The sequence below is a fragment of the Anolis carolinensis genome, chromosome 2, assembly GCF_035594765.1.
Source record: "Anolis carolinensis isolate JA03-04 chromosome 2, rAnoCar3.1.pri, whole genome shotgun sequence".
Taxonomy (NCBI): Eukaryota; Metazoa; Chordata; class Lepidosauria; order Squamata; family Dactyloidae; genus Anolis; species Anolis carolinensis.
In genome coordinates, this window is record NC_085842.1 from 88,197,159 (window position 1) to 88,209,424 (window position 12,266).

Here is a 12,266-nt window from a genome sequence, read left to right on the forward strand (position 1 = left end):
CATACTTTCGAGAGTGGCAAGTTTGCACTCCCTCTAAACAGGGACTATTCATGAGTGGGTGAAGGAACATCTTATAAAAGCTCATTTTGGGGAAGAGCAGCTTGAAACCATTACATGACAGATGTGTTATATCTGAAACTATTTTAAGACATATTTACTCCAGCCTCTGATCTTCACAAGTGAGCAACTGATGTTTAAAGGCCCCCAGATGTGGGCAGGTGTAATGTAGGAGCAAAAGCCTAAAAACCATACAATTATTTGATGAAACAGAAAATGCTGCTTAATAGTAATGAAAGGGATGCTGCAGGTTTTTCATCTCCAATATGGAAATTTATCTAGAAATTTATTTATTTATTTATTTATTTACAGCATTTATATTCCGCCCTTCTTACCCCGAAGGGGACTCAGGGCGGATCACATTACACATATAGGCAAACATTCAATGCCGTTTAACATAGAACGAAGACAAACAAACATAGGCTCCGAGCGGGCCTCGAACTCATGACCTCCTGGTCAGAGTGATTCATTGCAGTTAATTGCAGCTGGCTTGCTCTCCCGCCTGCGCCACAGCCCGGGCCCTAAAAAGGTTAGACTTGTTTGGGTTTTGAAACACATTTTGGTACTACAGCTGCTGATACTTGCAAGTGGATACTGGAATTAATCTCTTCCTTTTGACTCCCTCCCAACAGCAAATTTAGAAAGTTTAGTAAAGCCTTTCAACGCTAGACTTAAAACTATATTATGAAGCTTGTTCATTGATATGGATTAAGGACTGAATGATATTACGAAAGGAGAAAATGTTGACACTGGAGGGATTTGATAAGATTAGGATGGCACCTATGGTATGGGAAAACAAAAACTGAAAATAAACTTTGGCAACCACTTCATTAGATCAGCCCTGATAAAAGTATGGAAAAAAATATAAAAAGATTTTGTTCAAAAACCCCAATGTGGATTTCACCCCTAGAAGCTTCACAAAGAAGATTACTAGGATGGGGGAAATGGCCATGTATAATGAGATTTTGAAGAAACAAGAGAAGGGCTATGTACTGAAAACTCAGGAAGAAATTAATAAATCTACCAAAACATTTCTTGGTTTCAGTACAGACAACTAAAAAAACATTACAATAAAGACAAAATAATAGGATTCACAGATAAATAGACATTTTGGGACAAAGTAATGTTGACAGACAAGAAATTAATTACCAAACTATATTAAGAAATTACTAGAATGGAGTACTGAAACCGAATAGGTCAAAGAATGTATGAATAAATGGGCCTCAAATATTGGATGCCAAATTCAATTTGGAGAATGGGAAGATATCTGGAATAGGAAATTAAAATATACCTATGCCTATGACCTAAAGGAAAATTGGTATAAAATGATGTACCAGTGCTACATCATTCCCCAAAAATTAGGAAAATGTTATAAAAATGTGCAAACCAAGTGTTGGAAGTGTGAAACACAAGAAGGCACATTCTACCATACGTGGTAGATGTGTAAAAAAGCAAAATAAATAAATAATTGAAAATATATTCACAAAATATCAAAAAACAAAGATACAAATGAAACCAGAAATTTACAAATAGACACAAAGATACAAATAGACACAAAGATACAAATGAAACCAGAAATTTACTTATTAGGAATCACAGATACTAAACCAGAGAATAAAGAAAATCTTTTAAAGTACCTAACAACAGCAGTGAGAATTGTATACGCCAAGAATTGGGGAATAAAGGAGATACCATCAACTCAACAATGGTTAGTCAAAGTTTTAGAAATAAGGAATATGGACAAATTGACAGAGTTATTGACAAAACACCAAGGAGCTTGGAAGAAAGAAACAGACTGGAGTCCGGTGAAGGAGTACTACGGTGAAGAATAAATTAATTAATTAATAAAAGCATTGTCCGAAAATGAGAAGAAAGAAGAAGAGAAGCTCATAGTAGTAATAACAAAACAAGAACTGGAAAGAAAAAAGATAAAGACAAACATGATGATGAAAACCGAAAGTGCAGAACTTTATTATTTTATTTTATTTTTACCTTTTTACCCTTTTTCTTTTTTCTTTTGGCTTTGCCATGTTTATTTTATCATATATATGTAAAACCTGAATAATTTTTTTAAAAAAAGAAGGTTTGATAAAGTTATATGAAGTTATCTGGACTAACTCTGTACCCACATATTCCACCATCCATAGCTTGAAAGTATTTTTTTTAATCCAAAAAGACACCATTTTGCTACTCCGCTGGAGCCACCAGTGGCGCAATGGGTTAAACCCTTGTGCCGGCAGGTCCGCTGACCAAAAAGTCAGAGGTTCGAATCCGAGGAGTGGGGTGAGCTCCCGTTTGTCAGCTCCAGTTTCCCATGTGGATGGGAAAAGAGAAGCCTCCCACAGGATGGTAAAACATCGGGGCGTCCCCTGGGCAATGTCCTTGCAGACGGCCAATTCTCACATACCAGAAGCAACTTCCAGTTTCTCAAGTCACTCCTGACACACACACACACAAATCTACTCCACTGACAATAACATCTATGGATTTTGGTATCTAAGGAGGATCCTGGAACTAAGTCCCAGCAGATACTGAGGACTGATTTTAATCTTGAAATCTGGCTTCGCCTGAAATCCCTTCCAACACTGTTTTCTATGAATAAAGAGTGTTGAGCTCTGAGGAGGTGAAAATGTGCTCTCAAAGACATGTCTATTGGGCTGAGTGAATGAACCACATGCCTTCTCTGCTACATAAGAAGGAAGATCAGACATGATGTTGTCTACTTCCTCTGTCACACATCACCTGCTTTAGGTGAAGTATCACTTCTTAATATCTTTCTGTAGGCTAAAGCTGTATGAAATTATCTGGACTGAGTTGAGCCAAGTAGAAGTAAGGATTGCTACTTATGTCAGTCAACAACTGCTTCTTAGGTGCCCTGAAGTCAACACTGTGCCACCTCCTTGTAGCCTAGACAAGTAGTCAAGGAATCATAATGATATACACACCCTGCAACCTGAGGTATCTGATCCCTGGATATCCTTGCCAAGATCATCCACTTATATCAAAATACTCTTTTTTCAGACATGATAGTTACCTTTAAGCCAGATGAGTAGCTGATTATATAGAGATGATTATTACAGTCTCTCACTGCCTGTCCTGTCAGTGCCTTCCACTACTCAGGTAGAAGGGCAATTGAGTCTTGAAGAAAGAGCAAATAAGGGTGCTAGCCTCTCTTGCTACCAGTAAGGGGAAGAGTCCCACATATAGCATTTACAATTCAACTCTCTGAAATTGAAGTTAATATGGAGACTTGGTTCAAAGCACAAATGGGGTGTATTCTCTCTCCTGGTATTATTGTCCCTGGGTTTCCTATGATAAAGAGCAAAAAGAAAGTCAATCTGCCAAAAGTGGCTCTATGCTAAGTATGGCTTTATGGTGGTCTCTTGCCATGTCCTGTTGCTGGCACACAGTTGGCCCTTTGGACAGTCACTCAGAGGCAGTTGCCAACTGCAAGACTGACTTAGTGTGACAGCTGCTGAAAAGAAACATACAAAAATAACTCTTGTTAATGCACCTCTGGATCAGGGCCCTGAGTAGCAAAAATTGGTACTTCAATTAAAAAGTAAGAAGCCTGTCAACCAGCTCTGTCCATTACTGTTGTCAAAAGCTGTTGGGTTACCCTAAAATGGATCAGATGTGGTCCTAGAAGAAATGAAAGTTGGAGTTAAATAAACAATGCAGAAGAACAACACAAAAATGGAGGTGAGCACAGTTAGTCCGCTTCAAATAAAAGCTATCAGTGATAAGACAGCATACCAACAAAAGGCTTACATACTATTTGCATTACAGTGGCATCCTTTCTCCATGTAGGACATATCAGACTCTACATCTGACAGCTGCAACTACAAAGAATCACACCAAAAACTAGGGAAGATCTTAATGATGAAAAATCTGGTTACAGTGTTAAGAAACCTGAAGTCATGAACAAGTCTTTCAATATGCCTTCCCTCTCTTAAGCTGTAAGGCAAGTCAAAATCCGCCTCGTGAAATCCAGGGATTACTACTACGAGCCATCTTTTTTCCTTCCAAAAACTGTATAATGGTAGCCCTGTGCTGTCTCTTCTGCTTGGAGGAATCACTTTCTTTTTAATTACTGTAATTAGACTATTGTAAGTTATCCTCCATACAGCTCACTAACAAGCGCTGTGAAGGCCAGCTTTGCCATTACAATTCTTAATTAGTTAGAAATGGGTACACAAGAAAAATTTGCCTCATTGTAATGTAGTATTGTTAGAATAACTGAAGGTGCATATGCCTTTAAAAGTAGCAGGGAAGGGATATGTTTAGTAAGTATTGCTACTATTACTGTGATAGTGGCAGAAGACACAACTGAAACTTCAGCTTGTTGTATAAGCTTTAAAATCGCAGAAGCTCTATCCTGTATTGGTGTGTATATGATAATGATTACCTTCCACTCTGATGCTTGCCAGAGTACTAAGGAGAGGGGGAAAGTGCATGTATCTGATATGGTGTATGTCTGTACATTATTAACTATATATTAGCTGTCCACCTGACACAGGGAGGAAGAGGAGATGGCCTAAGATCTCACTAGCTAGTGTGCATTATCACTGCATTGTACTTTCACAAAGCACTCCTAAATTCCATAAGTAGCTGGCTATCTTCTATTGCCTAGAGACCCTTATGGTAGATTCATTGATTAAATGAAGAATTACTTAATTGGTGTAAATGAAACTAGGTGTAAAATATTGTTTGTGCCTAAAAGCCAGAATGGATGTCCAAAGAACTTCTAACTGAGCTAAAGCTCAAAAGTGACATGCACAAGAAGTGGAAAAGGGGAGAAATCACCAAAGAAGAATTCAAACGTATAGCCAACTCCTGTAGGGAAAAGGTTCGCAAGGCTAAAGCGCAAAATGAGCTCAGGCTTGCCAGGGACATAAAAAACAACAAAAAAGGTTTTTTTGCTTATGTTGGTAGAAAAAGGAAGAAAAAGGAGGCGATAGGGCCACTGCAAGGAGTAGATGGGATGATGGTGACAGGGGATAGGGAAAAGGCAGAACTGCTTAATGCCTTCTTTGCCTCGGTCTTCTCACAAAAAGAAAGCCATCTTCAACCTCAGCAACATGGAATGGACGAAGGATTGGGGGAAATCCAACCCCAAATAGGGAAACAAGTTGTCCAGGAACACCTGGCCACTCTAAACGAATTCAAGTCCCCAGGGCCAGATCAGCTACACCCAAGAGTACTGAAGGAACTAGCGGAAGTTATTTCAGAACCACTGGCAATCATCTTCGAGAGTTCTTGGAGAACAGGAGAAGTCCCAGCAGATTGGAGGAGGGCGAATGTGGTCCCTATCTTCAAGAAGGGAAAAAAGAACGACCCAAACAATTACCGTCCGGTCAGCCTCACATCAATACCAGGCAAGATTCTGGAAAAGATCATTAAGGAAGTGGTCTGCAAACACTTAGAAACAAATGCGGTCATTGCTAATAGTCAACACGGATTTACCAAAAACAAGTCATGCCAGACTAATCTGATCTCTTTTTTCGATAGAGTTACGAGTTGGGTCGATACAGGGAATGCCGTGGATGTAGCATATCTAGATTTCAGTAAGGCCTTCGACAAAGTCCCCCACGAACTTCTGGCAAACAAACTAGTAAAATGTGGGCTAGACAAAACTACGGTTAGGTGGATCTGTAATTGGCTAAGCGAACGAACCCAAAGGGTGCTCACCAATGTGTCGTCTTCATCATGGAAAGAAGTGACAAGTGGAGTGCCGCAGGGCTCCGTCCTGGGCCCGGTTCTGTTCAACATCTTTATTAACGACTTAGACGAAGGGTTAGAAGGCACGATCATCAAGTTTGCAGATGACACCAAACTCGGAGGGATAGCTAACACTCCAGAAGACAGGAGCAGAATTCAAAACGATCTTGACAGACTAGAGAGATGGGCCGAAACTAACAAAATGAAGTTCAACAGGGACAAATGCAAGATACTTCACTTCGGCAGAAAAAATGGAAATCAAAGATACAGAATGGGGGACGCCTGGCTTGACAGCAGTGTGTGCGAAAAAGATCTTGGAGTCCTCGTGGACAACAAGTTAAACATGAGCCTACAATGTGATGCGGCAGCTAAAAAAGCCAATGGGATTTTGGCCTGCATCAATAGGGGAATAACGTCTAGATCCAGGGAAGTCATGCTCCCCCTCTATTCTGCCTTGGTCAGACCACACCTGGAATACTGTGTCCAGTTTTGGGCACCGCAGATGAAGGGAGATGCTGACAAGCTGGAAAGCGTCCAGAGGAGGGCAACTAAAATGATTAAGGGTCTGGAGAACAAGCCCTATGAGGAGAGGCTTAAAGAGCTGGGCATGTTTAGCCTGCAGAAGAGAAGGCTGAGAGGAGACATGATAGCCATGTACAAATATGTGAGGGGAAGTCATAGGGAGGAGGGAGCAAGCTTATTTTCTGCTGCCCTGCAGACTAGGACACGGAACAATGGCTTCAAACTACAGGAAAGGAGATTCCACCTGAACATCAGGAAGAACTTCCTCACTGTGAGGGCTGTTCGGCAGTGGAACTCTCTCCCCCGGGCCGTGGTGGAGGCTCCTTCTTTGGAGGCTTTTAAGCAGAGGCTGGATGGCCATCTGTCGGGGGTGCTTTGAATGCGATTTCCTGCTTCTTAGCGGGGGGTTGGACTAGATGGCCCTTGAGGTCTCTTCCAACTCTACTATTCTATGATTCTATGATTCTATGATTCTATGAAAAGTAACTGTATTCTGAGTGAGGCTAGTATATTGATGTTTCTGGCTTCAAACAAGGAAATACAAAAATATGAAATACAAAATAAAGAAATCAAATGCATATATTTGTATCAACTTATTACATGCAAGGAGGGGAGTTTAATGTGGTCAAACTATGGCACTTTGTCTCTCACACACACATCAGCTTGGCCAAGTGAGTTCCTCCTCCCTTTGCAACATCACAAGCAAGTACAGTAGATGATAGGGATGAGTGCTTGCAAAGCTGACAAAGTTGTCCCCTTATTTCAGTGTGCCATATCTGCATTTCCCAAGGGCAAGAGAGCACTAGAGTCAAGCTTTCTACTACCTTCTCTGCCAGACAGGAACTGTGAGAAGCCGTGGGACAACTACTTTCATGAGAAAAGACAAGAACTCATAGTTTAGTTAAGTGTTTAACATGGTAAGAGAAACTAGAGAAAGGGCACAGCATGAGATATCCTTGTTATAGAAGAGACAGGCTAATGATTTTTCTATCCTGACTTTTAAAGCTTTGAGGCTCTAAATGATTTATCTGGTATGAACTTCAGTGTTAAAGGCTCTTAAAAACTTAGGCTGCAGCACCAAAGCAAGGCATCTCAGATTGCAAACCTATGCCCACACATCTAGAAGTGGCAAGAAACTCTTAGTTTCTGAGCAGAAGACATGTACAGGTTTGTGCTGTCAGTCTTTAGTGCTCTGAAAGCTGCATGGCAAAGATTAAACAGCAAGGCAAATGATTATTCCAAGCCGGCAACTGCACTCTAGCAAAAGAAGTGTTATTTCCTGATGTATGTATCATGATGTGTATCGTAAACATGGCTTGTTTTGTTGACATTCTTGGGCATGGATTGAATTAGAAGGGGGACCAAAGCGGGCCTCGCTTCCTCATTTTTTATTACAGATACTCCACATCATTGCTCTGGGGAGAGAGTTTGGCTAAAACTGAAGGCCACATCACGGGTCATGAATGGATCCCCCTAGCTTTTCATCTATAATTTGAGCAGTATATATCCTGCCACACCTACACAACCATTCATAGATCAATGCTGCAGTTGGTGAAGACAAGGAGGTGTGGGGAGCTGGGAAATTTCCCTGCATCCCAGGTCCAGGTGTCCTGCTTGCAGGAAACAGCAGTGTAAGATTCTTTATGTTGGCCAGACAGATGTCACTTCAGGTGAACGGCCTCTTCTCCATGCATAAAAGTGCCTCTGTGTTTTGTTTCCCTTGGAATATGCACCCAACTGTTCTTGTTAGCCATACTAAAAAAACATGTGTAAACAAGAAGCAGTGGCCTGGTTCCTCCTAAGGCTGAAAATGGCTTGCCTACTGGCACATTATGTACACATGCCCCCACTTCTACAACTCTGGCTGAGCCTCTTCTAGGTCTGCTGTCTGCCAACAGCAGCCTGGGCTCTCAGAAGGCTAATTCCACAATCCTTAGTTAACACAAAGCTGTCCTGGGGATTTACCAACTCGGCACCCATGGTGAGCAGCAGTACAGATATTAGGACTGTTTGCCCACTGCCAAGGAAGTCACTGCTCCCTCTCCAGAGGGAGGCCCAACTGTTTCTAGCCTTTTCCTTGACTCAACCCGCATTCTGCTTACAAGACAAGCTACTGTCACACAACAACTTGGCATAGCTCTGCAGTCTTACTCCAGTGTCAAGATTCAGATGAGGAATTCAGTTCCCTAGGAAGACACAACATCACTTGCACAGTGACCTTCTGGGGAGTACTTATCAGTGTTGTCACACACATACACTCCAGATTTCTCTAGCACCACATCTTCCCCCTTTAAGATAGTCATCCTTCAAGAAACCTCTCTCCTGAAAGAATGCCATCCTCTGCAGCCACGCAATGATCTCTTTACTCTTCAGCAGAAGTCCAGGCTGCACAAAGATCCAGCTGCAGGGAAGGGATGGAACAGGCCCAGGCACAATCTGAAGGACAAGATGCAGCATGGTCCCAGGGCCAGGCCTTATGCCACAGATGTGCTCACAATACAGAAAGAGAAAGCTAGGCCACTGGTACTGAACCCTAGCTGAGACAGAGACAGAGAAGGCCTAGCTTGGTGGGAATATACCAAAAGGAGGCTGGATCTTTATCAAATAAAGAATACTTGCTACAGAATTTGGTGGCAAGAGGACAACATATGGAAGGCTGCTTCTGTAAGGAAAGGAAAATAAAATGGGGCAAACATGCCAGAGTTGTTCAAGTAGCAAAAAAGGGGGGTGCCTATTGCATATTAATATTTATATTTTAACATTTGTTAGGATGTTTTAATGCTTTGTCTTAGTGTTTAAATGTTGCATATGCATATGTTTAATGGTTTTAATGATTTTAATTTATAGCTATACGTTAGTATTTAGTTATTATGAATTTTTTTCCTATTATATGTATGCTGGCACTGAATTTCTGCCATTAATATGTTGTAAACCGCATTGAGCCACCCCCCCCCCCCCGCCCAAAAAGAAATCATATCAAGAAATAGTTTTCTAAGATCTACAGAGATGCTCGCAGGAACACCTCAGCAAGCAAAAACCCAAAAGTGGCAAAGTAAAACCCGGAACATCAAGCCATGGCTAATACCGAATGAGACTCCCTCCTGGGCACACAGAAGATTGGGCAACTTGGAAGGCGCTGAACAGACTGCGCTCTGGCACCACGAGATGCAGAGCCAACCTTAAGAAATGGGGCCACAAAGTGGAGTCCACGATGTGCGAGGGTAGAGAAGAACAAACTACAGACCACCTACTACAATGCAGTTTGAGCCCTGCCACATGCACAATGGAAGCCCTTCTTATAGCAACAATAGAGGCACTTCGAATGGCCAGCTACTGGTCAGAGGACATTTATTATAATGTCAAGTTTTAACTCTATTTGTGTTTTTAAATACATTACAACTGTACCTTGGTTCGCTTCTGACATGATAAATAAATAAATAGCCCCCCCCCCCCCAGGGATGAGAAAGTGGGTATATACATATAGTAAATAAATACATACATAATTGGGATATCTAAGCACAGCATGCATGGTTTAAGGATATGGAGTGATGGCTGTATGTGAGAAGGGGATGAAGGCCGAACTAGGCATGGATGGGAAGTAGGGAGGTGGTCCTGGAAGCTGCTGGGATATAAAGGAGCAGGTGGCTTGAAGGGAAAGGCTGGTGCCAGAGAAGTGGGGTGAGGGTGCACGTGGGAATGGGAATGGGATGAAGGCTGAATTGGGCATAGATGGGAAGTAAGGATGTGGGCCTAGAGGCTGTTGGGACGGAGGGGAGCAGGTGGCTTGAAAGGGAAGCCTGGTGTTAGAGATTTGGGGTGAGGGCTACATGTGGGAAGGAGGTGAGAGAATGAAGGCTGCACTGGACATAGATAGGAAGTGATGTAGTCCTGGGGGCTGCTGGGATGTTGGGGCGCATGTGGCTTGAAGGGAGATTGCTGGTTTGGGGTGAGGGCTGTATGGAATTATTTTGATTTTATGTTATATGTGTTGACAGGGGTTGTTGTTATAATTTTATGTGACTTGTTTCATACTTATATGCCATTTCTACCTATTGTGTATTATATGTGCACCCTGGAGTGCCTTTGTAAGCCACCCTGAGTCCTTTCGAGAAGATGGTGGTGGGATATAAATAATGTTTATTATTATATTTATTATTATTATTATTATTATTATTATTATTATTGGGGAAGGGGTGAATGGAAAGTGAGGATGTAGGCCTGGGTGCTGCTGAGAAGGAGGGAAGCAGGGGGCTTGAGGGGAAAGGCTGGAGTTTGGGATGTGGGGTGTGGGCTGCATGTAGGAAGGAGGTGAGGGGATGAAGGCTGCACTGGGCATGGATGGGAAGTAAGGATGTGTGCCTGGAGGCTGCTGGGATATAAAGGAGCAGGTGGCTTGAAGGGAAAGGATGGTGCTAGAGATATGGGGTGAGGGCTACATGTGGAAAGGGGTTGAAGGCTGAATTAGGCATGGATGGGAAGTAAGGGTGTGTGCCTGGAGGCTGTTGGGATATAAAGGAGCAGGTGGCTTGAATGGGAAGGTGTCAGAGATGTGGGGTGAGGGCTGCATGTGGGAAGGAGGTGACAGGATGAAGGCTGCACTGGGCATGGGTGGGAAGTGGATGTAGTCCTGGGGGCTGCTGGGGTGTGGGGCCACAGGTGGCTTGAAGGGAAATTGCTGGTTTGGGGTGAATGCTGTATGTGGGAAGGGAGTGAATGGGAAGTGGAGATGTGGGCCTGGAGGCTGCTGGGATGGAGGGGAGCAGGTGGCTTGAGGGGAAAGGCTGGAATTTGGGATGTGGGGCAAGTGCTACATGTGGGAAAGAGGTGAGGGCATGAAGGCTGCACTGGGCATGGGTGGGGAGTAGAGTTGTAGGCCTGGGGGCTGCTAGGGTGCCTGGTGTTAAGAGATGTGGGGCGCTGGTGGCTTGAAGGGAAAGAGCTGCTTTGGGGTGAGGGCTGTATGTGGGAAGGGGTGAATCGGAAGGGGAGATGTGGGCCTGGAAGCCGCTGGGATATAAAGGAGCAGGTGGCTTGAAGGGAAAGGCTGGTGTTAGAGATGTGGGATGAGGACTGCATATGGGGAGGAGGTGAGGGGAAGAAGGCTGCACTGGGCATGGGTGGGAATGGAGATGTAGGCCTGGGAGCTGCTGGGGTGTCGGGGCGCAGGTGGCTTGAGGAGAACTGAGGGGAGGCGGCGGCGGCGGCAGCAGACTAGGCCGGGTCAGGCTCTAGACAGGCGGGATTCAAGGTGGCTCCTGAGGTGACTGGCTGGGAGGCAGGGAGGGAAGGAAGAGAGGAAGGAGGCAGGCCGTGTGCTGCTGCTGCTGCAGGAGCCGCATTCAGGTAGGCGAGGAAGGGGCCTGTGGGAAGGGCGGATCAGCCGCAAAGGGGGGCCAAGAGGGGGAGTGGGGTGAGGAGGCGGGAAGGAAGGGAGGGAGGAAGGGAGGGAGGGAGGGAGGGAGGGGATCTCTCTAGGGTCTCTCTCTCTCTGTGTCTCCGTACCTGTGAGGCTCTGCCTGGATCCGCGCCGCTCGCTGCCGCCACTGCCGCCGCCTGAGGAGGCTCCTCCGCCAGACCCGGCCCAGGCCCGGGGGCGGGGGTGGCGGGGGGCGGCTCTGGGGGGGCTGCCGCCGAGCCCCCGGCCCGCTCCCTCCGCAGCCCCGCCGCGCCCACCGCCTTGTTCCGCCTGCGAGTCATGCCCAGAGTCAGCCCTGCCTCTGCCCGCGCGCTCCTTGCCGCTGCCGAGCCCGACGCTGCTGTCGCTTCCCCAACGACGCCGCCGCTGCCGCCGCCGCTGCTGCTGCTTTCAGACAGGACAACAGCCAATATGGCGGCGCGGCCCGTCCGGCCCCTGCCCGCGGGGGGAAGCCTCCGCCGCCATCGCCGGAGCGGGCAGGCAGCGCCTGGGCAGCGCGCCCCCCAGCGGCCGGAGGAGGCGGCGCAGGCTCCTCCGCACTCCCGCCAGG

The 12,266-nt window shown here is 45.1% G+C and overlaps 1 protein-coding gene across 2 annotated transcripts in view; it reads right to left on the bottom strand.

The window, feature by feature from the left end:
* The window catches only part of fam193b (family with sequence similarity 193 member B), a 44,614-nt gene extending 32,617 nt beyond the window's left edge, over window positions 1-11,997 (bottom strand). For both annotated transcript variants that reach the window (XM_062970177.1, XM_062970176.1), the window contains exon 1: window positions 11,803-11,997. In XM_062970177.1, coding sequence (XP_062826247.1) covers window positions 11,803-11,997 — 195 coding nt within the window. The remainder of the gene's footprint in view (window positions 1-11,802) is intronic.
* Between the last annotated feature and the right edge of the window lie 269 nt (window positions 11,998-12,266).